Consider the following 26,520-nt stretch of genomic DNA (forward strand, 5'->3'; position numbering starts at 1 on the left):
AATGATATACAATTTACGGTTTAATGAACACAGTTGAAAATCTAATTGATCAATAAATTATGGCGAAAAATATAAGATATTTAGACAAAGGACAGCAATCGTATAAGAGATTTTGGTAAACATGCCAAAATCATTTTGAATTTTTATGTACATAATATTATATTTAAAAGATTAAATATAAAACTTTGGAATAGAAGGGTAGGAACCTTTTTAACTCTTACTTAGGATCAGATCAATGGAAGAGGGTCTTTCGCAAATATGAATTAAAACTAACTAGGGAAGCATTGAAATAAATATTGAAAAAAAAAAAAAATAAAAAAAAAAAAATAAAAAAAGTTAATAGTACCAGTTTAAAATAATGTTCTGTAATGTATTGAGGTCTTTTGGTTTGTTTTTGTTTTCATGGCAGTTCCCTTTAATTTTGGTGTATGTTTTATTACCACAATGTTTTAGTATATATCAACAAAAGTTGTTATGGCATGATGTATATATTTTTTCTGTTTTTTTTTTTATTTTTCTTTTTACCCTGGGAATAGAATATAAAGAAAATGTACCTTTTAAAAACTCTTTAATCATCAGAATGTTTTGGTGCTGTAATTTTCAATAAGAACTACAGAGTCCTATAATATACGATTGATCAAGTGCACCTTTATATTTCAACAACTTATTCCCAAAAATAATAAACAGCAAGACGGACCAATTTGACATGGCGCACCTTGAGACTTGTCTGGTGGGTGCTGTATTCTAGGAGACAGCATTTATCCAAACACAACCTCCTTTATTCGTACCATATTTATAAAGAATGTGTGAATATAATAAATGAAAAATACGAACTTGTGTCATCTCAATCGCTTTTCAATCCTTGTACTGACTATACTAACAATAATCTCGTCGTGAAAAGCATGGAATACAGAACGTAAATCATCCAACAATCAACGAAAAAAAAAGCAAACCAGACGCGTCGATTGTTTTTTCAACATTACAAATTGACAATGTTCTTTAAAAATGGATAAGGGAGATAAATCGAATTCATATTCGACAAGTAAACAAACGAAGCTCAACGTACGAATACGTAACATTCAACAACAGAAAATAGATTGGACCACATTTGTTTAACAACAAAAATGAAATTCATGGTTGCAGAAAGACTGTGCAATTGTTAACTGTTGTCTTTAAACAAAATGAAATATCGATCGAAATTTATCGTGGAGTTTATTATAACAAAATTACTGCTCCTTAACATTACGTTTTTAGAGTTTCGTCCGTTGGTAAGATGTTGAGAAACCGTTATTTGGAAACATCACCAAATCATATTAATATGAATATATTCTGTTCCTGTTAAAAATAAAAATATAACCTACATAAGTTTATAAACTAAATTATATCAGCATAGCTTTTATAAACAATAAGTATAATGTTCAATAGACATTGAACTAGACCTTTTATAATAATAATGTAATTTTACCTATACATGTATCATTAATATATCTATGATATATTATTGCTCTGTATTCATGAAAATATTTCTTTAGAATAAAATATCTATCATTCATGCACAATCATTCTGACTTATTAAAAATACAGGAAAACTGTGCAAATATTAAAGATTAGCTATATTATAAATTGAACTGTTTAATATGGAATTTGTGTCCAGAATATTTAACTATGTAACTATTTTAAATATGGCTGCACTCATGAATAGCTTTCTGTCAAGGTATTCCAAAAAGTGTGGCAAATCTATGAACAAAGTGACCAAAAGTAGACATGATCATATGACACATGACTGACTATTGAACCAGGAAAATAGAGTAGAACAGTACTAAGAAGATATAAGAGAATAACACATTGATGAACTCTTAATATACATATGATAAAACTACTTAATAATATTAATATTCTGAAAGAAAATAAATATTAATGCTTTGCACTCAACCACACCTGCATGACTTTTTTTTTGAATTTTCTTTATATTTCGTTTTATAAGGCGTTCAGAAAATAATACATATTGTGTTTGCAAAGCTATCGACTCATTCATATAACTCTTAGAGCGAAGTATTTCTCGACTAAATAAAATCCGTTAACTAATTAAGTGGCAAGTAAGATATAATAGAGTCCCATGTTCCAAAAGTTACAAAAAATGTCCATTTAAACATGAACATAAACAGGTAAAAAGAAAAAGGTATCCCCTGTCCCCGAAAAACTAACTACACTCGGCTAAATAATACAAATGGCACCTTCTTCTGTTTCGAAAAATACCAGTCGACCAATAAGGTGTTAAGTATTAAGAATTTACATTAAAATATAGAAAATGCCATGTTTGATCAAATTTATGATTGTATTTTACAAAAAAAAAAAATTCTTATGTTTGATTTTTTTCCCCAACTTTGTCAATATATATCTTACAATTAAAATTATAACAAGTACAAACAATTGATTTTCGAAAATTAGTAGACCTTCCAAATGTTGACAGACTTCCACATGTTAAAAATTAAACTCACTACCGATCTTTCTTCAACATTGTTTTAACCGTAAAATCTCAAGATATTCGGCTGATAATGGCCTTTTTTTATCAGTCGAGTCGATTGACAAGACGACGAAAGCATATCTGAAGTCTATGGTTTTGCATACCAAAAACCAATATATAATCTGTAGATATATTGTCAAATTCAGTTTCAATTGGTAGAAATCATGATTTTGTCACAGTTGTATATGTTTAATTATTAATTATGCAAACGTTCGACAATCTCTTTTACAATGCGTAAAGAAATATATAGAAAACCCTTAACGATCGGAATTATATCCAGTTTTGTGAAGTTATCCAATTTCTCGCAGAAATGATCTAAATCATGTAATTGCCTTGATCCACATACCGATATTTATCTTATAATTAACTTTGTACGGTATATGTCCTGTTGAAATCATGAGCTGTAGGTGTCATGGTAGTATTCCTGGCTCAAATAATGATAAGGTTCTTTTAGAATTTTCACCACTTTTTAATACTTCAAAAATTCTAAAACACAGTTAACTGTAGTACTTTCATTATAATATTCAGAAATGAATTTGAATTTGAATATGTATGATGACCGTTTTACTTTTTTTTGCTTTCTTAAAAAACCTAAAGCAACTAGTGATTTTAGGACTTTGATCATTCATCATAGAAATAAAAAAAATAAAAACTTCTCAAAAATTAATTTTCACCTGTTTGCAAAATTATTTAATATTTTTCTACACTTGATTTATCCCTCAGTTTGGGAAAGTATTTCAGTTGATACTGTTTGTTTTGTCTAACCACACTGTTCATATACATTGACTTTAGTAGGGTACACCAAAAGAGCAACCTAAATTCCGGAATGCATATACTACCGTGCCACCTTAAGGACATATCCTATCTCTCATTATCATCAGTATTGAGCTATACAGTTTTTGTCGTTAATATATTGTATCAATAAGTATTAGTTCAAGATAATTGAATGGACATATTTTAGGCAGAAACACCATCAAATCCCTCGATTTGTCAATTTTTTAACAGAGAATACAATGTTAATCGATTTTTTTTTTTTTTTTGTTAACGATTATTTCTTTGCAATTTACCAATCTAATCGCCAATCCAATAAGAAAAATTGCGTGACACATAATTTAGAACACAAACATATTTTTCGTTCGACTTCCGTTTGAAATTCGTTGAAAAAAGCTTATTTAATTAGTAAATATTATTGCTGACAATTATAAAATGCTTAGTCTTCAAGGACATAAGGTAACACAAAACTTATCGATGTCCATATGTTACATGTTGATATGCAATATAAATAAAATTGGAACTTATTTGTTAGTTTGTATTGCAAACAACATTGTAACACAATATTGCAATTTTGACAGATATCAGTTCATATTTAAGTAAGTTTATTAACTGAGTTTATTACGGAATTATCTATTTATCTTAATAACTTACTTATTTAAGGTTATCAATGTGTATTTATCTAGTGTAAATGTAATAGGGAAAAAGTCTTAACATATCATTTACAAAGATATCATTTAATTTACTTGACCCAAATTTGTGTTGCTAAATATAGATTCAATTTTAAAGGATTATTTAATTGCGAACTCAATATAACATTTGTATAAGTTAAAGTTTAAAAAAAATATCGTATTTTCCGTTAGATTTAATTATTCGATTTGAACTAATAGTGAGCATATATATATTTGTAAATTATAATTATTTTAGGTGAACATGATGTTACCGTATAATGTTGGATATGTCTTCTTTATCGTGTTTTACCTTGCTAAAGTTGGAGAAAGTTGGAAGAACGGCTTTGACAAGCCTCTTGACTTCACTTGTCCGGTCAATAAAGTGATATCAACCATACGTAGCATTCATGAAAATTGGGCTGAAGATCGACGATGGGACTTTAATTGCATATGGAACAAATTTGCTTCAAATATATGTAGTTGGAGCGGTAATTTATGCAAAACAAAATCTCATTTAAGAAAAACCACTCTTACCTAGATTGATTTTAATCATTACGCTCAAAACCAAAGCTTTTTTTCACGTGGAATGTATTAATGATAGAATACGTAGGGAGAAGTTTATTGCCGTATTGTTATTTTTAAAGTTTCAGTCTTGTCGAACTGTACATACAATACTTTTCTAAAACTGTATAGTATTCATAAAAAGAAGATTATGGAATTTTCATATGGAGTTTGCGTTTTGAAAAGAAGTTGAAAAATTCAAGTGAGACTTTCAAGAATCTGACATTTTAAGTAAAAATTCACATAAATGTTATAACAAGAACTTTGTATTTATCGTCATGACAGGGTATGTCAATTCAATGGATCAGACGTTTGCCTTCCAATGTCCTGGCAACGGATACATAGCTGGTGTACATAGTATCCACGAAAACTGGGCAGAAGACAGACGATTCAAGTTTTACTGCTGCCAACCAAAAGGTAAACTTTTCTACAAAGTAATTTTGTTTTCATAAAGGTAGTGAAGTGAAATGGTGTTTTATTTAATGTTTATACGATAATTGCTATGGCGTTGTCAGTTTATTTTCGATTTATGAGTTTGACTGTCACTCTGGTATCTTTCGTCCTTCTTTTGTCACGAATGCTTCTTCATTGGTTTTTCTGAATATACCTTGATGAATTTTGAACGGACGGATTCGATGATTCTGAAAACGTTCATTATTATGTTCTTAAAAGAAAAGACATTTGGTTCTACGCACAACTGATGTCCATCGTACCAAATGAATGATAAACACGTGTTACGCTTACGAAAATATGTAAAATGTTTCTGTCAATTATAACCTGATACATCAGTACACAGTAGCCTTCATCTTTGATTATGTTTACGTTATAGCAAGTAAAGTAGTTCTGTGAACCGAATGAAAATATTAAGAAAGTTATTAAATCATCACAAAATCATGTACATACTTTATGGTCAATGTGTTTAAAAATAACCTATCATTCAAACGAACAAAAATTTGGACGAATTCAATATACAATATTTTGGGCAAAGATGACAACTATTTTACTTGAAAAAACAATCAGAATAAAATAATAGAATGATTTAATTGACGGAGAATTTTATTGACGTTATGAATATTCATATTGAATTTCACTAATTGATTTTAACACTTAAACGCATTTAGAGCGGTGGAATTCGACGAAAAACTAAGATTACAAAGATATATTTTTTATTTCATGCATAAGGATTATATATTTATGTAATAGGTTTTGTTTACACTCTGCAAAGACAAAATGCTAAAATCCAAGCGTATAGTAAATGAATAGAAATATATTAAATGCGTTTTAATTTGTACATTTACTAATTTCGATTACCTCTTATACAATAGTTCTAAAACGTCAATTGTGATCTAAACTGCATATAACTAACATTTAACACGATTAAATATTTAACGGTTTTTGGTAAATTTTCAGATTTTTCTTCTACGGTAAATCTAGGAATGTTTATTAACTTTGATTATATTCATAAAGATCTGTTCAGTCTATGTCCAGAATATGCTGTATAATTATCTGAAAAGCTACTGAATTTATGAAATGACCGTGAGGGAATTGTCTTAAAGTATTGAATCTACTGCAAGATATAACTCATCAAAATGATTGCCTTAAAGACTGCACATGGTTGAATCATTTATTTCGATGCTAAGATTATAATGACCGTTTCAGAATTGGTTTTGGAATTGGTTTACTATCAATTAATTGATTCAATATTTTAGTTTAAAATATGGTTTATTTTCAGGGACCGCCAGTTTGTCTTCGAGTTTTGCAATTTGGGCAATTAATAAATTATAAAAAAGATGCTCAATGTTTTGTTTCTTTTATTAATTTCAAGGCTTATCTTGTCCCAACAGAATTCGTCAAAGCACAATACATGCATCTCCTTTAAAACATTTGTAGGTTTCATAGTGTTTTTTTATATTTGAAATATAAAGTGTAGGTTATATGTTTGTTAAATAAAGGCAACTGATGGAAACGCATCAAATATAAGAGGAGAACAACGACACAACAGAAACACATTATTAAAATGTAACACACACAGAAACGAACTATAATATAAGTATGGCAAATTTTCCTGACTTGGTACAGGACATTTGTTAAACGATGTTTTTAAGATGTTATGTCAAATAACCGAAGAGGAAGGTTTGTTCATCATTTCATACACTATAAACATTACAAATTGAATATATCGAATTTTTCCAATATTGACAATTATTTCTGAAATCGGGCATTTTACTTTTTTTATAATAATATACTGAAATTCCTCTTATTCCATTCATTTTAAATATTCTTCTCAACCTGATATCGATACATTGCTAATAGCGATACTTCAGACTGTAATAACAAAAAAGTATGTGATCAAGAGCAAACTAGAGATTTTTGACCAGTAGACATTGCGAATTTTAGTAATAATTAGAGTTTTAAATTTATACAAACGGAGATTAAATTCAAGATGAACTGTGTGCGAAATTCAATTCAAGGATTAGTTAGTTATATCAAAATTAGGTTTGTGAAATATGACCGTCTTAATGGTTCATTGTTGTATTTCAAATTCAATAAAAAAGAACAAAGTTTTAAGCGTCTGGTAATTTTAGTCATGCAATCACTTATTTGTTTAAAATATCACGTTGCTGTTTCGGACAATAATCTTTAAGAGAGTTCCAGAAAGAATGAGACTGTAAACCAATGTTCGATATCGTGTTCCACATAGGTGTAATATAACACATAAGTGTGTGCATGTTCTACTCTTGTCTGTTGTTAGGAAAATTGAATTGGATGTCAGATATTTGAAGGTCGGTCTGAAAATGTTTCATAATGTTTTTAAAACAGTGATGAAGTTCATGTTTAAATTTTAAAGTTTTCACATCCTGTGGATATGGTTTTGAAAAAAAAAATGACAAAAATACCGAAATTCGATAAAAATTGTAAACGAAAAGTCCCTAGGCAAATGACAAAATAAAAAGGAGTAACACATCAAACGAATGGATAACAATTACTGTAATATTCCTGACTTGGAACAATCATTTTTTAATGTAGAAAATGGTGGACTATCCCTGGATTTAGGTGTAGCTTAACCTTTCACGTGTTTGAAAGTCGCATAACATTTCATAATACTGACAACAATGTTTGAACAAAAGAAAAAAACATGATAGGTAAAAATGTCAAAAAATAATTATACAGCAGTCATCAATGTGCTATACATAATCACTATAAGAAAACAAGAAAATACATAAAAAAAGATAAACAAAAAGGCATCACTGAACTAGTATACATATTTGTTTAGGGTCCAGCTGAATGACTCTTCCGGGCGCGGAAGTTTCTCGCTGCATTGAAGACCCATTGGTGGCCGTCAGCTTGCTCTATGGTCAGGTTGTGATCTCTTCGAATCATTCCGCATTTCTATTCTCAATTTTATATAGACGAAGCACATTATGACAAACGAAAGACAAGAATACAACAATTACCATAACAAAGTTCTACATGACAAGGTGGTACGAATAACGACATTAACGAGCGCAATGAAAATAGCTCACATGGTACTTTGGCTGAAAAAATATGTATAATTGTGATAACTGGAAAATGAAAAGAAGCGCATTTCGGGTTACTGATTATTTCCATCAACTGTATTTCAGATTTGAGTGTTGGTTATTAGAACTTTTATTAGCCGAAACCTAACTACTGGAGTGGATCGTGGATAAATATTGTAAAGAGGGAGGGAGGATGTAAAATTAAGTACGATTTTGATCAATTTTACTGTGAATTATCAAAATCAAAAGTGAATTTTAAGTTACAAAACAAAAACATTTAGTAAATTGAACCAGACGAAACACGTGTCTTGTCAAGCGAGAGAACCATGTTCGGGATCACTTTAAATATATCAAAAAATTTAAATACCATTTGTTTTTTGAAACATAAACGGAACTGCATTTACAATGTTGTTTTCATAGGAGGAAAAAAAAGAGGGCAGGGAAAGATATTTAGTTTAAGGGAAAAGACTTTTCCCTCCATGTCCCACTTCATTCTTTCTATTCTGAAAGGTATTTTTTTTTTAAATTTTTATGCACTTGGCCTTCATTTTACGGGTGAGTGGCATTTTATGATGAGTCCATATCTTATATACTGTACATTCCATTTCATTAAATGGGTCTTAGTAACCGAGTGGTCTGTGTAGTTACTGTCTAGTCAACTTTGAGGTTGTGAGTTCGTACCCCGCTCGTGCTTGTGCACTTAACTTCAATCTTTATTTACTAGAAGTGTCAGTTTTCCTATCGAATGTTGATGGTTTTTCTCCGGGCACTCTCCTTACCTTACCCAATAAACATTGGCTGCCACGAAATAAACCATAGCGATGCTAAAAAGTGGCGTTAAAACTCAGAAAATCATGTCAAATAAATTCATTCAGACTTTAACTGTGACCAAATATTGAACATTACATTTAAACACGACCATACCACAATGAATCACCTTTGATCTTATATTTTCTAGTGAAGTAATTTTGGTTATATTGTTTGTATTGGTCCGTATTTAGGATATATTTAGTATATTCCATAATACTAAAACTTTATCCTAGGATACGCCTTAAATATTAAAGCACGAAAATATTACAATAGGTCATCTATAATATTCATTTCATGGTCGAACTAATTTTGTAAATGTTTCCATTCATTTATAACAGATGCAGCGGTATGTCATAATTATGTAACCTTTTAACCTCTGCACAGATGCCATGCTGAGACGTTTGGTTAGTTATGTGTTTCATCAATACGAAAGAATTGATTGATGTAAATATTTCGAACATTATATATAATCATCTAGATTGATAAGCAATGTTGAAAAAACAGATGTATCAATTTTGTGGGGGGTATATGCGATAGACAGAAATTTATTATTTGTTGTCTTCCGTTCTTGTTTTGTGATCTAGTTTTTTAATGTTCCTCTTAATTCGGTCCCCACAGACTTTTGGACGATCTTCTGTTAACCCTCAAATGAAAATGGTTTATGAATTCAAGAAAAAAACATATTTAGTTTTGTAAGATATAGTCAAGCTTTTCATTTGGAAGGTTTATTGACTCCGCCATTCGGGGTTCTAGTTTTTTTTGTTGATCCTTATTTTTGAACTGATTAAAAATGTATCTTTTTCAAGATTGATTAACCAAAATAAAAGACCTTGAATCTATGTTGACAAATATTGGAAAGATAGTGTACATTATTACGGACAAATAAAATGCATTACAGATGTATCATAAAGTTCAATAATTCCATATTCACAAAATTAAAGTGATGCATCCAATGTTATTGAAGACCGTTTTTATACAGTGTTAACATATTAAGCATTTATTCAATACTGCATCGAACATGTCCGAAGGACATTATAAGCATACTTTACAAAACAAATCAAAATAAAGGAAAGGAGAGTTGCAAATACAACAGATAACATTTTGGTAAATATGGTATAAAAATAAGTAGAAGATAGACCATTGTAGACGTTGTGAAAATACGACCATGTAAATACTATGGTATTGTTAATTCCTAAATGTTTTTTTGTTTATTTGTCATGTTGGTGTGCTTTCTATTGAATTTTGTAGCTTCTTGTTTTATTCAATACGTTTATTGTATTCGTCTATGCATTTGTATATATTGAATTACTGTTTGCGAGTTGTTGAATTGTGCTGCAAATAATTCATGCATATTCAGATAAGAAACATAAACATGTCACAAGTCATAGCAACCTTTTCAGTTGTTGACTTTTTGTATGTGTGTAATGACGAGAGATCGTAGAGGTTCTGTTTAGTTTTTCGAAAGTTGTTTTTTTTCTGAAAAGGGACATAACGTATAAGCAAATTATACATAGGAGATAACTGTATTGTATTTTAAGCTTGGCCTGCGTAAAACGTAGATTTTGTCTTCGCAAATTGACTGGACGGAGCGACGCGTTGCATGCAACTTAATTAGGAGAAAATTTTATCGTTTTTTAAGCAACATAGTTTTCTCTATTCTAATGCAGCATATTGAAATAAATGTTTTTTAATAAATAATTTGGCGTAAAATGACGTAAATGAAAAAGTCCGCGAAACTGTTGTATTATCTTTAGCAAATAAACCATGTGACATCATATGTATTCTTTTTTTGTCAAACATAACACTCTAGACGTATATATACCTTTCGTACGCTTCATAATTGTTTCAACGTTGACAAAAGAACATGTTGAGGCTCAAAATGTGACTTTCATATTTATTTTTTGAGAAACTGCACACCAAAACAAATAATCCGAATTCGGAATGGTGGTTTTCTTAGTTACGGCCTGGTAGAACGTGGAATTTATCCCTTCAAATTATTTGTCAATATCAAATTAAAATCATCGTTTCAATCAAATGCATAAGAATAACATATTATTTGATGTATTGGGCGGACAGTGCAATTAAAATGGACGATGAAAAATAAGTAAGATTTTACTGTGGATTATCTACCGTTTAACATAAATATCTCTTCCAAAAAAATTTAAACCATCACATGTTTATTGTTTTGTTTGATATTTCCTTTGAATATTTATTTCATAACGTATGATCATTATAGGATTAAAAGCCTTTTGAAAGGAATTTATTGGTGTATCAACTCGACCAATTCTCTCAAAAACAAATATGACATGTTTGTAAGTGACTAGGTACAGTTTATACACCAATAGTTTTCTTTCGAAAGGCGTTTAATCCTATCCTTAGAATTCTTTAAAATAGAGATAAGGAATATATTTTGCCACACTCGTAACATTTACCATACGTTATTTGTGAATTTTTGTCAAAAAATTGGCCAGGCGCATGAATAAATTTGTTGGTTAACGCAGAAATATGAGCTTCACGACATTTGATACAAATAAACTACAACAACTTCTTTTATCATTCAAATGAATGTTTTGTTTATTATTAAATCAAATGATTAAAGTGAAGTAAAATATAATATAGGTTGGCGCCTGCTGCCATTCATGTGTTTCGTTTTTTGTTTGTTAAGTCTTTTAAATTATATTACTTTTTGTTATCCCAGAACCTTTAAGTTATAGCTTACACTTTACAGTGAGCTATATGTTTATGGTTGGCGCCCAACGAAAAGTACTAAAAGACAAGGAATAATTCTCAAAATACAACACAACAAATTAAAGATTAAAAGAACACATCGCCGAAAAACAAGATATGAAGTCAAATGCTTTAGTACAGTTTTGCGTGTCTGTTCTGATCGCGATATCCGTCATGTTACGCATAGCAAGTGAAATTCCGATGATGTAACAATTTTTAAAAGATGAAGGTTTATTTTGGCTACGATAACCGGAACTTATCCAAGGTCACATCTGTGACATTTGTATACCCTTGTGGTAAAACAAATAATAACTATTGCGTCCATAAATTGTCACAGTCAAAGCCTACTATGTTATGGGTACAACAGATCCATCATACTATATTAAGAATGATTTTTTAATCTTTTGTTATTTTTTAAGATCCTAGAAGGCAATTCAATAGAACAGACAGACTTTCCAAGAAATCATAACACGGTATACAACAGGCGTTCCCCAAACGTGTATGCTAGCAGAAGCTGGTGTGAGGATTGGCATTAAAGGATTTAGACAAGTCATGGTAGCTGTATGTATCAATTGTAAACAATGTATTAGTTATATTGTGTCAGTTTGAAATGGAGTTACGCAACTCTGATTCCACTGACTCTTCGCTACTGTATACTTTGTTGCATAGTTATTGATTGATTGATATTTGTTTGCTTAATGTCCAGTGGCAAATATTTCATACATATTCAGGATGACAACATATTAACACAAAATACAATATGTATGCCCTGTAATAACGGTTAACCGTATGAAGGTCGTGAAATTTTGGACTGCCACAGGATGAGGGTATAAGGGATCTTGGCAGAAATTTAGCCTTGCAACGGGCCACCTATACAGACCACTCAAAGAGTTGTTGCAAGGTTTCTTAATTGTACAATCCAAAGTGGGAGAGATAAAGATGAGCACATGTCAGCTGTAACGATAATTATAGTAGCACAACAATAAATGCACTTGCTAGTGAATGTCTTCATGATGTAAGGAACCATTTTGTAAGATTAAAATATGCATTTATTCTTTTTTTCACTAATCGACCTACAAAATAAATTATGAGAAGTTTTCTATATATATATATATTTAATGCAAATTTTTAGAAACATATTCATGCCATGTTACCATTATTATAGTTTCAGTTCTATAAACCTACCCTCCGTCAAGGATATACAGACAGTTCTTGGATGACTTAATATTACACACCAAAACTCATGAGTTTTGATGCGGAAGTTTCCCCTTTGGAAGTGACACATTTGTCAGTCCCATCCGGAAGAGAATCGTATGAAGTAGTAAGCGCATGTTTTTGCAGGTTGCATCTCCGATCTACATTGTACTTGGTATGAATTATATGCACAGACTATGTAAGTCTTTTGTAAATCTTTCAAAATTGACGTATGTGAGACATCAAACGGAATCAAAGCAAAAACAGAAAACTATAAACTGAGCAACATGAACATAATAGATTTTTAATGTAGTATATTTAGTGTGGTCGTTTATACAGATTTTGCGCAACGAAAACTTGGCATGATATCAGGTGCACTAGAAAAGTAAGTAGATCCTTATTCAAGTGTGGCACCCACCGGTTGCTTATATGAGTAAATGTATGAAAATAAGTCTGAATCTGGGATGTCACATTCGTGGGAAAAGAATTATGGGATAACAAAAAAGACACGTCAATATTAGTATTTTGGAAAGGAATTGAGCAAATCCTGTACAAACGACTAGCACGTAAAAAAAGGAAAAGAACTCGTCGTGTCTGTCTTGTTTTAAAAGCAGTGTTGATGGCCGCACTGTGGCTTTAAGATTGGAACTGTAATAAAAACACAATGTCTTTGATTTTTGTGAGTTTTTTGCTGGGCATGTACTGGTTTTGTGCCATGAATGGATACCCGTAACCTGTGTTTATTTTTTTCTTTTATAATCATATTTCTTTAACATGTTTTCATTTTTTGAAAATGCATGTATTATTTGCCGCTGGACTTTATTGATCATCAATCTACTTATGTACGCAAATAAGTCTCATAAGGTCAACTGCAGTGGCATGATAAAGTAGAAAATAGTAAATATCTTCAATATATATGTTATCAACACAAGTTGAAACGCTTCCACATTTTTATATATAGACGTTATACACCAATCAAAGATTTAACGTGTACCTTGCATTATGAGGTAACATTGTATTAATATTTGATTTGAAATGTTTTTTAAGGTCGGAAACAGATAATAGAGATCCATAGAGGTTATAAACTACAACACACTGTCACAAATGATACTAATTATAAAGTTGTTCACCCACATTATTTTTGGTAAGCAATGTTACTTTTCAGTATATATAGCAAATTCTGTCGGGGTCGGGGTGAATAAGTTAGAATAAAGAAGACATTGAAAATATTTGGACAGAAGTATAAATTGAGTAACATACAGCTACATGTATTGACAACACATTATATTCAATGCCAAAGAAATATTGAAAGTTTGAGCAGGGAACATCTGGACGGTGATTCCATGATTTTATTTTAAACAATAGTTGTTATTGAAATAGCAAATTTTCTTAGATAAGGAACACTTTACAATATAAATACAACCATAGTTTTGGTTTAAACGTTAGTTACTGATGACGGTTATTAAAGAAAAGCGCTGCAAATGTACAAATTGTATACAGTTCTATTCTCGTTTACACCTTTGACCTTTTTTCCAGGTATAAACAACCAATACAGTTATTTTTGTGACACTTTAACAAATTATTCTAACATACTGTTGTTTTGCATTTCTTAAATGTATTTAATTTCCCATCTTATTGTTTTGAGGAATTTACCTTATAAAGTATTGACTTTAAAATATCTGCATACCTTTTGTACCTCACTCATTTGCCAGTAAGGTTTGATAATATTTTAACATCATTGACTTCAGAATGAAACATCCTATCTGATCATATAAGAATACCACGAATGTTAGGTAAGGACAAACTAATGTACGCAGAATTTAATGAGACATCTTTAATAGATGTCCTACAATTTTTGGAAACTCAAATTGTAGGTACATTTTTTTTCAGATAAACCAGATGATTCCTAATAATACTGGTTGTATTTCTGGATGTTCTGTATCCTAGTTTGTCTCGTTGAATTATATTTGAGGACCTTAATGGAACTGTAAAAGCAAAGAACAGATTTGTTTCAAATAGATGCAGTAAGAGCGATAATCCAAACCTTTGCCAGTGTTATAAAATAACAATAACGGTTTTCAATTTCTTTAAGGCTTCATACAGCACAATCTGGTTGTATTTCCCTCAAGGGTAACTATAGCATACTGGTGCTCAAAAGTCACAAATAATTAAAACAAATCCTGGTATCAAACTAAAACTGAAGCAAACACTATTAGTGAAAAATTGAAATGCAACAAAAACAAACGCCAACTAACATAGAAACGAACTATTGGATAACAACTGCCATTTCCCTGACTTAATTGGAACAGGACAGTTTCAAGTTCACTGGTATATATGAGATGTCAGTACGTAAAGGACATCAACAATATATATGAAAATAAAACTTAAGAATTTAGCAAGGTGTTTTTTCTATTTGTCTTTTCTAGTATAAGTATTAGAATATGCAACCACATATTAACTCTTACCTACTATATTCTAGCTTAAATGAACTGAAAAAAACCCCAAAAAAAAACCAAAACAAAACTGTAAGAGTATATATAATCAAATTCAGCTTTATTTTGCAAAAGTTATAAAACACTTGTTTCCTATTGTTGGAGACTAATCCAAAAAATGTGTGTTACTTAATTCATAAATTGAATTCTTACTATATCAAAATAAAAGAGGAACGAAAGATACCAAAGGGACAGTCAAACTGATAAATCTAAAACAAACTGACAACGTCATGACTAAAAATGAAAAAGACAAACAAACAACAGCACACATGACACAACATAGATAAAAATAAATGTTTTAGTATAGTTAAATAGCCGGCGTTACATACTTTGCAAAGATCAGTGTGAATCTTGTGAAGATTTTATGGCTGATATATGCAAGATTTTTTATCTAAGCGGATTCGTCACATTTCATTACGTATCATCTTACCAAATAATCAGCACAACTTTTGGATCTAGTATATAAGTATGAAGATGTGGTATGATTGTCAACGAGAAAACTATTCACGAAAGTGTCGAATTCGAGGATAAACATAAGTTTAGGTCACCATATGGCATTTAACATTAGGAAAAATATAATCCATGTACTAGTCAGCTGTAAAAAGTCCAGACATGACAAATATGAAACAATTCAAACGAGAAAAGTATTTATAACAATACAACGATTGCAAACTCCTGACTAAAACAAAGTCCAACAATATTGTGTCTAGGTTCAATGTGATTGTGAGCGCTCAACTCTCCATCAACCCAGACAGTCGTGTACAACTAGAAAGTTATATAAGTTTCAAACATTTCTAATTTGTCCTTCGATTTCTTATTTTTTCTAATGTGAAAGACTTCAAATAAAGACAGATACTTGTTTCCATATAACTGAATAATGATCACGTCAATTATCATATATTTAGAATTCCTTTCAATAAACAATTCCAATACTTTGATATTTTTACCTCCTTCACACTTCTTGGATTATCATTGCACATGTGGATATATTGTATATCTAATAGGTAGTCAGGTGGTATGTTTTATCTTAAGTACAATGTCAGTGATTGTAGTTTATTCTAAATACACGACTAGTATGATTGTTCACAGTGAATTTCTCCCTTATACATGTTATAATAATTGTAAGGCATCAGATTAATATTAAAGCCATTGCTATATTACTTAAGAAGTAATTCTCGTTTCGAGTATGGACCATTCATTTTGAAATACAATTTAAAAAAAAAGGAAATTTAGATTTTCATTCAAATTTGTCTTTACGACGGATATCTTTAATCGAAGAGGTTCATAGTGTTAAAAGCTCGAATAAAAATGCTATACAAAAATAAACCAATAGACGAAAGAACAGAAACGTTAACTTTATCAATGTTGTTAATTTCGTCTTGATATTGTGAAATATCTATTTTGTGGAATAAGATCATTGTTATAATGTTATAAACACGAAATATAAACGGTTAACCATATGACTTGTTTGAAATTTATTTATCATTTAAATACCGTTATATTGGTTTTAAAGCATTTTTGTTCTATCAAAATATTTAGAAAAAGGATTTAACTATTCATTTAAAACTTTTTGTGCCTATACTTCATATACTTAAAGACTCGCAAATATCATATTATAATGATACGTAATACCTTATCAAAATTAAAACAGGCAAATATGTTTGTCTTGTATCAGAAAGTTCATACAGTGTGTATTCATGCGTTACTAAAAATAAAAATATTTTGGGATATAATAGGAGCGAAAGATACTGTAGGGACATTTAAACTCTTAGATCGAAAATGAACTGACAATGCCATGGTTAAAAAAGGAAAAGACAAACAGACAAATAATAGTTAAGACACAACAAAAACATAAAGACTACGCAACACGAACCCCACCAAAAACTAGAGATGATCTCATGTGTTCCGGAGGGGTAAGCAGATTCTGATCCCCATGTGGCACTTGTCGTGTTGCTCATGTTATTATAAACCCGGTAAACATTTAAGAATGTACTAAATGTAAAGTATTTCGACTAATCAGCACTGTATGAAACTAATAAAAGAAATCATTGCATTTGCAAGTTCTTAGAAAAAGAAAACAAATTAAATCGACTAGCTCCATCTTGTTAAACAGTCCCTTTTGTCGTATAGAAGCAAAACCACGCATAATGAATCGTTATAGTTTTTGTAAGAAATTATTTTAATGGAGAAATTATAATCTTATATTGTTTAATTTCCGCTTGCAATTTGAAGGAACAAGTATGTATAAGCATATTTTTTTTACTGCTGGCAGTAAACCAATGAGCTGGTATGTTTGCTACATAATTTAATCATCATTATCATTGTTTTGTTAATGCTTAACGTCCGTGTGATATGTATAGAAGTAGTTTTAGAATACTTTGATTTGTATGGTCTTCCAGGAAAACATCGGAGTTCAATACTGCACGATCTACATATTTTACACGTATATGGATTTTTTTTAATACTAAATGAGAAGCTATGTGTTTGCTTGTCCTACGCATAACATTAAAACACACTTACTTTGTATTTCGATTATTGTATTACGGAAGTATTATCTAGCATATTGACAGTAAGTTAAAACATGAAATTTTATATTAAGGCATGGTTTGACGCATCGTCAAATATCAAAGTTTCTTAACCGGGTATTCTTAATCTTTTAACAAACTTCTTCCAAGAGTGGGTGCAATTGGGAAATCATTGTTCGACATATCATCACGTATAAATGCATACTCTATTATTATTCGTAAAACGCTTAAAAAAAACAACAAAAAAACCCAACAAACTAGTAATTTAATAGCTTGCAAATTCCAAAAAAAATAATACATTACATGAACATGATGAAGATAATTTTACTTTTTGATCAATATTACAAAACGAAATAGGTCTTTTGTTTTCTCGTCTGAATTGTTTTAACATTGTCATTTCGGGGACTTTTATAGCTGACTATGCGGTTGTGGCGTTGCTTATTGTTGAAGGCCTAACGGTGACTTATAAACGTTAATTTCTGTGAAATTTAGTCTCTGGTTAAGAGTTGTCACATTAGCAATTGTACCGCATCTTCTTTTTTTTTAATAATTTAAAGAACGATAAATACTGATTTATGTACATTGAATTTCTTAATTGATCTTAATTTTTTGAAATAATGTCAAGCAATTTGGATTTGTTCCGGGAATTATTTCGACTACACATCAACGTAATAAGTAGATATAGGACGATGTGGTGTGAGTGCCAGTGAGACAACTCTCCATCCAAATAACAATTTAAAAAAAGTAAATCATTATAGGTTAATGTACGACCTTCAACTAAGAGCATTGGCTCACACCGAACAACAAGCTATAAAGGGCCCCAAAATTACTAGTGTAAAACCATTCAAACGGGAAAACCAATAAGGTTTAATCACTTCAATAACGATAACAAAGAACTTATATCATATAAAATATCATATTTTGAAAAGGTGTAATATCACAAACACAAATTGATCGCGAGTTAATATATTACGAAAGAAAAGTACGTTAATGGCTACAATAAAGCTGTACCAGAAGGGGTTGATATTAATGCATAAAGAGTGTGACTTAATTGTTATGAAGCTTGAATTAAACTTAAAACATTAATCGAATTGAATCAGATTCAAAAGAGAAACATTTTGGTTGTATTTAATTAACATGGCTTTGTTTCGTTTTTCAGAGAAAAAATATGACGCCAAGTAATGTAGGTTTTATTTTCTGTATCGTTATTTGCATTGTTCAATATGGACTATGTTGGAAGAATGGTTACGATTTGCCTCTTAACTTTGTTTGCCCAGCGAATAAAATGATATCATACATAAGAAGTGTACATAATAATGTAGCTGAGGACAGAGTGTGGGACTTTAAATGCAGGAGGAATCCATACGGCTCAAATGGATGCAGTTGGAGTGGTAAGCTTTACATTGGTCATACATAGTACATACTTTAAATAAAAAAAAATATATCTTAATTGTCATAATGAATGAATTGTGTTTTTTTCTAAATTATTTAACGACTTTACTGGGAAAGAAAGATAAGAAGTTAGCAATATCCTTTAACTTCGCTTTCCGCTATATAGATGATGCTCTCTCATTAAATACTAAAAAAATCGTGACTATGTTGAACACATCTATCCCATCGAACTAGAGATCAAGAATACAACATGATCTGCTTACCCTTTCTGAACACCTGAGATCACGCCCAGTTTATGGCGGAGTTCGTGTTGCTTAGTCTTTTGTTTTCTATGTTGTGACTTGTATACTTTTACTTGTCTTTTTCTTTATTAGCCAATTCGTTGTCAGTTTATTTTGATCTATGAGTTTTACTTTTTCTCTGGTATCTTTCGCCCCTGTTTGCTGAAAACATCGCATTGTAATCTGAAGAAGAGGCGAAAATTTCAATTGAAGCTTTTAGGGCTCGGATATTACCACAAAGATTTTTAAAGCAGAATTTACGCTTTTATCTTTTATAAATTTAAACGGTAGTTTTCACTTATGTTTTCATGACAGGATGGGTCAATAGCTGGGATGAGACGTTTGCATTCATATGTCCAGACAACAGATACATATCTGGAATACGCAGTTATCATAACAACCAGGCAGAGGATAGAAGACATAACGTCTACTGCTGCAAATCAAGAGGTAAATAAATCATTGATATAAGAGGATAAAACGAGAAGCGTAACAGCCTGCACATCTTACCATATACTCATTAATTCAATTACAATTGATTTTAAAATTAATGAGGACATTTCTTTTTTGTTATAGACAAATGCATGATTATTTTTGCAGGGAATCGTTATTCGGAATACAATATATTCTAGACCAACTCAGATTGCATCTTGTCATCAGACAGTTTTTTTCTGTATTGTGTACGTAGAACCGTCTGGTGTTGACTTTCTCAGTCGTAATACATTTTCGATTTCCAAACATTTAATATCCATCGTACAACATTAGTTAGTTAGTTATAAAGCATATTCCTTTCATTAAGCATTTGATACAATTTCTTTTCTTCTTGTTTACCTTTCTAGCTTTTGGTAACATGATCTATGAATCATTAATGATCGAGAGCTTATACATCAAACATGTCTAGGTAAACACTATGCAATGTTATATTTAGAGGTGAGCTGTATAAATTTCTAATATTTTTTTTATATATATATAATTTTAAGCAATTACATCTGTATAATTAATATTTTCCCCTACTTTATCTACATGTAATAAAACTCCTTTTGCAGGAAAAGTCTTTGTCCACAGTTGTCATTTGACATTAACGAACGGGTTTGATCGACAAATACAACAGAAAGTTCCTTATGGCTATACATGGAAAGGGGTAATCAGTAATCATAATAACGTAGCAGAGTAAGTTAAGATAATAGCATGTTCTTCAATAAGATGTTCCACATGTTTTGGTGGTATATAACTTTTTTTAAAACATGAAAAGTCACTTGTCTATACAATTTTTATGACACGAAATAAAATAAAGCACTGCTTAAAGCCTAACAACAATTTGGTCGACAAACTTTTGATGACCACGACAAAATAAGATGGATAGAAAATGTCTAAAAGAGCATCACAATTATTTATTATTATTTATTATTATTATTATTATTACAATTTTTCTATAGCGCTAAATCTAAAACAATATTACTCAAAGCGCTTAACATCACATGTTAAACGAAATATACACACAGACAGTGATAAAAATATAAAACATGAAACCACAAAATAAATATTTGAGTGTTAAAACTTTTCTAGATAAAAGGATTAATAATGTGGATTTATTTTTCTTCAAAGGAATATATATATCAATGAATCAAAATAAAAAAAAAACGAGTAAAACATTATACTGAATAAAGTTGGTAAAATAAATAGCCAAAAAAGTCTAAAACAAGATTGCTATTACAAATTATCAAATATAAGTTAAAAATTTGAAAACGTATTCAAAAGATGAAAAAGAAATATTACCATGTAAAAATATAATTACTGAAATGAAAAATATGTGTGCTACTAAAAAAAAACGAAAAAAACATACAATGTACATATTATCAATAAAACATATCTCCAGTTAAAAGAAAAGTTCGATAAATCAAAAGCAGGCTAACGTCTATGGCACAATGTATCACAGAAACGAATTTAAGGGATTAAAAATGCTTGTCAAAAAAAAAGTGAGTTTTTAAGTTCTTTTTGAATACAGGCACCGACTTTGCATTTTGAATTGTTTTTGGTAATGCATTCCAAAGGATGGCAGCTGCTTGATCAAATCTTCTATTGCCGTAGGTTTTGGTTCGCACAATAGGAGTTACGAGTGTTAAGTTGTTTTCAGACCTTAATGATCTTGATGGCCTGTATAAATTTACAAGTTCACTAAGATATAATAGCGCTTCATGTTTCACGGACTTGAATACATATAATAATATTTTGTATTGCACCCTGTATTGCACAGGCAGCCAGTGAAGAGACTCAAGTGTCAAAGTAATGTGTTCGTATTTCTTTTTTCTTGTAACTACTCGCGCAGCAGTGTTCTAAACCCTTTGTAGTCTCTGAATCATGTAAGCTGGTAGTCCATAGAGTAAAGCGTTGCCATAATCCAATCGAGAAATGATTAACGAATTGACCAGAGTTTTACATACATCCTCGTTGATGTACGGACGTATGCGGCCTATATTTCGTATTTGATAAAAACATGATCTCGAAACTGAACTGACTTGTTGGTGCATTGACAGAGTCTTATCAAAATGAACGCCCAGATTTTTAATACACTCAGAACTTGTAATGATGTTTCCTTTAAAGGTGAGATTGCAATCCTTCAAATCTTTCACTCGGTTTTTCGGAGCAAATAGCATCAGTTCCGTTTTGTCCTCGTTCAGTTTAAGCATGTTCACACACATCCATGAACTTGTATCGGCCAAACAGTCCTCAATTCGATTCGATGTGTTTTTCCAGTTATCAAGAGGTTCGAAAACTAAATAGATCATATCGTATCATCGGCGTAGCATTGATAAGACATGTTGTGACGTCTACATATTTCGCCGATCGGCTTCGAAAATATAGTATATAGCTTTGGGCCAAGCACGGAGCCCTGCGGCACACCGCAATTAAGACGAAATTCGTTGGAGTGGACCGAGCCGAACAATAATTATAGTAAATACCAGTAAATAGTGAGCAATTTGTTTCACACTATAATCTTTGTGTTATAAAACATAACCTACAAGTTAAATGCATTGAATGCCAAGTGTTTCTGTAACCTCTACGTATAATCGTGAAAAAAGAAACTTTACCAGTTTTTACTTTACTAAATTAGTTTTCAGTCTTTTCCCTAATATTAACGCATATTCACGACGAGGTTTACGCAACACATTTAAAGAGTATTAAAGAAAAGAAAATTTCGGAAAACACGTACAAGTTTTAAAATTTGTTATATTATGACAACGTTGAAAGCAAAAAGCGATTAAATATCATTAAAAGTAAATATTGTGTTATGTTGCAATTTGTTTGAAAAGAAAATGAAAATTGAATAAATACTATATACAATTGAATTTTAAATATCCAGCAGAAAGCATGCAACGATCAAACTAAATATAAAGATCAATCTTCAATCTCTTTCAAAGATTATAAAAGTACAATTGTTTATATTTCAGGGACCACCAGTTTGTCTTCCTGCTTTGCCGATTGAGCACATAACGAATTAATAAAATAATTTAGTATATATTTCAAGACACACATGAGTTCATTCGTTTTTCCTTGAATATAAACATATACTCCTGCCAAATATAAATCAGAGTTCAGATTGAACGGCAAAAATGGCATTTACCCTACTTCAACTAGGTAATTGAAAATGTTTGACAAAATATGATTTAGTTAGTTATCATAAATACCAGAATTATACTTTAGTACGCCACACCCGCGTTTTGTCTACAAAAGACTCAACAGTGATGCTCATATCAAATTCTTGATAAAGCCAAACAAGTACAAAGAACACTGAGGGTCCGAAATTCCAAAAAGTTGTGCCAAATACGGCTAACTTAAAGGTGATCTATGCCTGGGATAAGAAAATCCTTCGTTTTTCGAACAATTCAAAGTTTTGTAAACAGGAAATTTATAAAAATGACCACATTATTGATATTCATGTCAACACCGAACCTTTTGTTCAAATTATGTATACTTCCGTCAGAGATTCCTTTGTAGTAATTTTCAGTTAGAAAAGAGGATAATATGAGCAGGATCTGTTTTCCCTCCCGGAACACCTGAGATCACCCCTAGTTGTTGGTGGGGAACATACCAAAGTGAATTTTATTCAAATTCAAAACTTAAATACAACCTGATAACCCCACAGCTGAAAAAAAAACCAACCCAAAACGACGAACACACACACAAGATGTGTAAAAAACAACACAGCTAAAGACTGAACAACACCAACCCACCATGACTGAAGTGTAGTTTCAAGTGTTTTCAAACAAATACGTTCTTATATTAAAACAGCAATCTCACACTCTACTAATTTAATCACTGACACAAACATAATGCGATGATTTAGTATATCTCTCCTGTGCTCGTATACAATCGCCATAAAGAATTCGGAGTCAAGTGTTTAAGCCCTGAGCGATGTTTAAATGTACCGGAAACTCCTGTATATCATTTGAGTTTTATATAATTCTAATAACGAATCAATACAATGAATATCCAAATTACAAGTATGTGTTGTTACTGCTATGTCTGTATACCTCTCGAATTATTCCATTGACCCACACTTAGAAAAAATACAGAAATAGCAGAAGTAGTAAAAACGATCACGTTCTAGTCCAAATTCAGGGAGCTCGTTAACATTAACATATCTTCCTAAGCTATTGTTTAAAGCATTTATAACCATTCTAGAAAGGCGAAGTTAAAAACCAGCATGTTTTAACTTTTGCTATTATTGGTTGACAGAAAATCCAGAAAAGGGTTACACAATCACCGAATATATAAAGTGTTTTTGTCCAAAGGGAAAGAAAATCAATCGAGTCACAATATCACTGGAAAACATTCGAGATAAAGATTAAAAATAGACAATGCCTTATTTGTGGTGTGTACATGTATAAACATGATAGGACTGCAAACTGCCAATTGAATCTCAATCTAACCATCCATTCAGATAGAGTTGTTTAATGTGGTACCCAACACCTTCACTAAAATTGATTTGGCTCGTTTAATTTTCATAAAATTTTGACAAAGCATTTACTTTGACCCTTTGACAAAAATATAATATTTAAAAACAAGAATGTGTCCATAGTACACGGATGCCCCACTCGCACTCTCATTTTCTATGTTCAGTGGACCCTGAAATTGGGGTCAAAACTTTAATTTGGAATTATAATTAGAAAGATCATATCATAGGGAACATGTGTGCTAAGTTTCAAGTTGATGTAACTTTAACTTCATCAAAAACTACCTTGACCAAAAACATTAACCTGAACTTCGCACTATTATTTTCTATGTTCAGTGGATCATGAAATTGGGGTCAAAACTATAATTTGGCATTAAAATTAGAAAGATCATATCATGGGGAACATGTGTACTTAGTTTCAAGTTGATTGGACTTTAACTTCTTCAAAAACTACCTTGACCTAAAACTTTAACCTGAAGCGAACGAACGCACAGACGGACGAACGGACTAACGGACGAACGGACGAACGGACTAACGGACGAACGGACGGACGAACGGAAGCACAGACCAGAAAACATAATGCCCCTCTACTATCGTAGGTGGGGCATAAAAATTTAACCAACCATTTTATCAGAAAAATTACACTGGTTACATAGCAATTTGACAAACACTAGTTTTGATCATTGAGAAGCTTAATATTCCCTTAACAACACAACGTAATTAAAACGTTTAGCTGATTTTACATAGTTATCTCCCTGTAGTGTTAGGTACCACCATAATGATTTAGTTACGCATACATATCGGTGTATTCATATTCGCGAAAACGTTAAAATCTGTATATATTTCCGGAATCCAAGGACTTAAAAGAGGGACGAAAGATACCAAAGGGACAGTCAAACTCATAAATCGAAAATAAACTGACAATGCCATGGCTAAAAATGAAAAATACAAACAATAGTACACATGACACAACATAGAAAACTAAAGAATAAACAACACGAACCCCACCAAAAACTAGGGGTGATCTCAGATTAATTAATAATTGATTAAACCAAAATGGCAATGTTTACTAGGTTTTTTTGTATGCTTTATTCATATACAAAACTTTGAAGTACATAAAAATGATTTTTAAAGATATAATCAGAATAAAAAGTAACTTTGCGATACGAATGTACCTTACTTATTTTGGATGCATGAAAACTGAACTTGAAAACTGAACTGCGCTCTCATAGCTTACTATGTGGTATGGGCATTGCTCAATGTTGAAGACCGTACGGGGACTTATAGTTGTTAATTTCTATGTCATTTGATCTTTTGTGGACAGTTGTAAAATTGGCAATACCATATCTTCTTTTTTATATTGTTTATTTGAAAGTATCTATTACTAATAATTTAATACGTTATATTAGATCATTAAGGCATTTACACAAGAAATTTAAGCAAAAAGAAAAAAATATCCTATTTTTTTCTGTGAAATTCATGTTGAAATGCAACCATTAAGTTGGTTTTCTTACTTATCCCCTAAATTAAGAGACAATCATACAAAAATTGTGTTGGTAAGTTTAAATCACTTTGTACCTTGAAGTAGCATAAATAAAATATATTTATGTATGAAAGTAACAGAGCATTCCGATAAAAAAAAAACCATTTACCTGCATATCTATCCCTGGCAAAAGTTTAAAAAGTCAGATAGACCTTTTATATTTAAACGTGCTTAGTCCCCCGTCTTATCTTATAAGATTTATGTGGACCATATCAGTTAAAAGGTTGTGCTAACACCACAAAATTGTCTCTGTTTACAGACAAACCTATACCTTTCGAATAGTTTTAAAGCATAGCATGTCGTACTACTAAATTCAATCATTGTCACAATGTTTCCTATTCAGCATGACTTTATAAAATGAAGCGTCTGGCGTATATACTAAATTAAGTCCTTGTATCTATGATGAGTTTATTGATATAAAAAGAATAAAACAAACACTACATTTTTAGTGTTGTGAAACTCATATAATGCATTTTACCAAATCGACGTTACTTACGTACCGTTAGTTAAAACATTACAGGGTATGGAATCCTCGTGTTCAATCAACTAGAATTATTTCC

At 31.0% G+C, this 26,520-nt stretch overlaps 1 protein-coding gene across 1 annotated transcript; it reads left to right on the forward strand.

The window, feature by feature from the left end:
- Positions 1–3,778: 3,778 nt before the first annotated feature.
- On the forward strand, positions 3,779–22,992 carry LOC143084255 (uncharacterized). Its single transcript, XM_076260663.1, has 8 exons — positions 3,779–3,894; positions 4,223–4,454; positions 4,813–4,944; positions 18,151–18,251; positions 18,953–19,184; positions 19,782–19,913; positions 20,510–20,633; positions 22,913–22,992. Exons 2-8 carry the CDS (start codon positions 4,229–4,231, stop codon positions 22,953–22,955), a joined length of 990 nt encoding a protein of 329 aa, XP_076116778.1. The 5' UTR covers positions 3,779–3,894; positions 4,223–4,228; the 3' UTR covers positions 22,956–22,992.
- The last annotated feature ends 3,528 nt before the right edge of the window (positions 22,993–26,520 follow it).

The sequence above is a fragment of the Mytilus galloprovincialis genome, chromosome 7, assembly GCF_965363235.1.
Source record: "Mytilus galloprovincialis chromosome 7, xbMytGall1.hap1.1, whole genome shotgun sequence".
Classification (NCBI taxonomy): domain Eukaryota; kingdom Metazoa; phylum Mollusca; class Bivalvia; order Mytilida; family Mytilidae; genus Mytilus; species Mytilus galloprovincialis.

What these genes read in the sequence shown, in the direction of transcription:
- LOC143084255 (XM_076260663.1), top strand. Translation starts at nt 4,229, where the DNA reads ATGATGTTACCGTATAATGTTGGATATGTCTTCTTTATCGTGTTTTAC. An exon ending in TTACTGCTGCCAACCAAAAG is followed by an intron (nt 4,945 to 18,150) that starts GTAAACTTTTCT and finishes AAAACGAAATAG; the next exon opens with GTCTTTTGTTTTCTCGTCTG. An exon ending in CTACTGCTGCAAATCAAGAG is followed by an intron (nt 19,914 to 20,509) that starts GTAAATAAATCA and finishes CTCCTTTTGCAG; the next exon opens with GAAAAGTCTTTGTCCACAGT.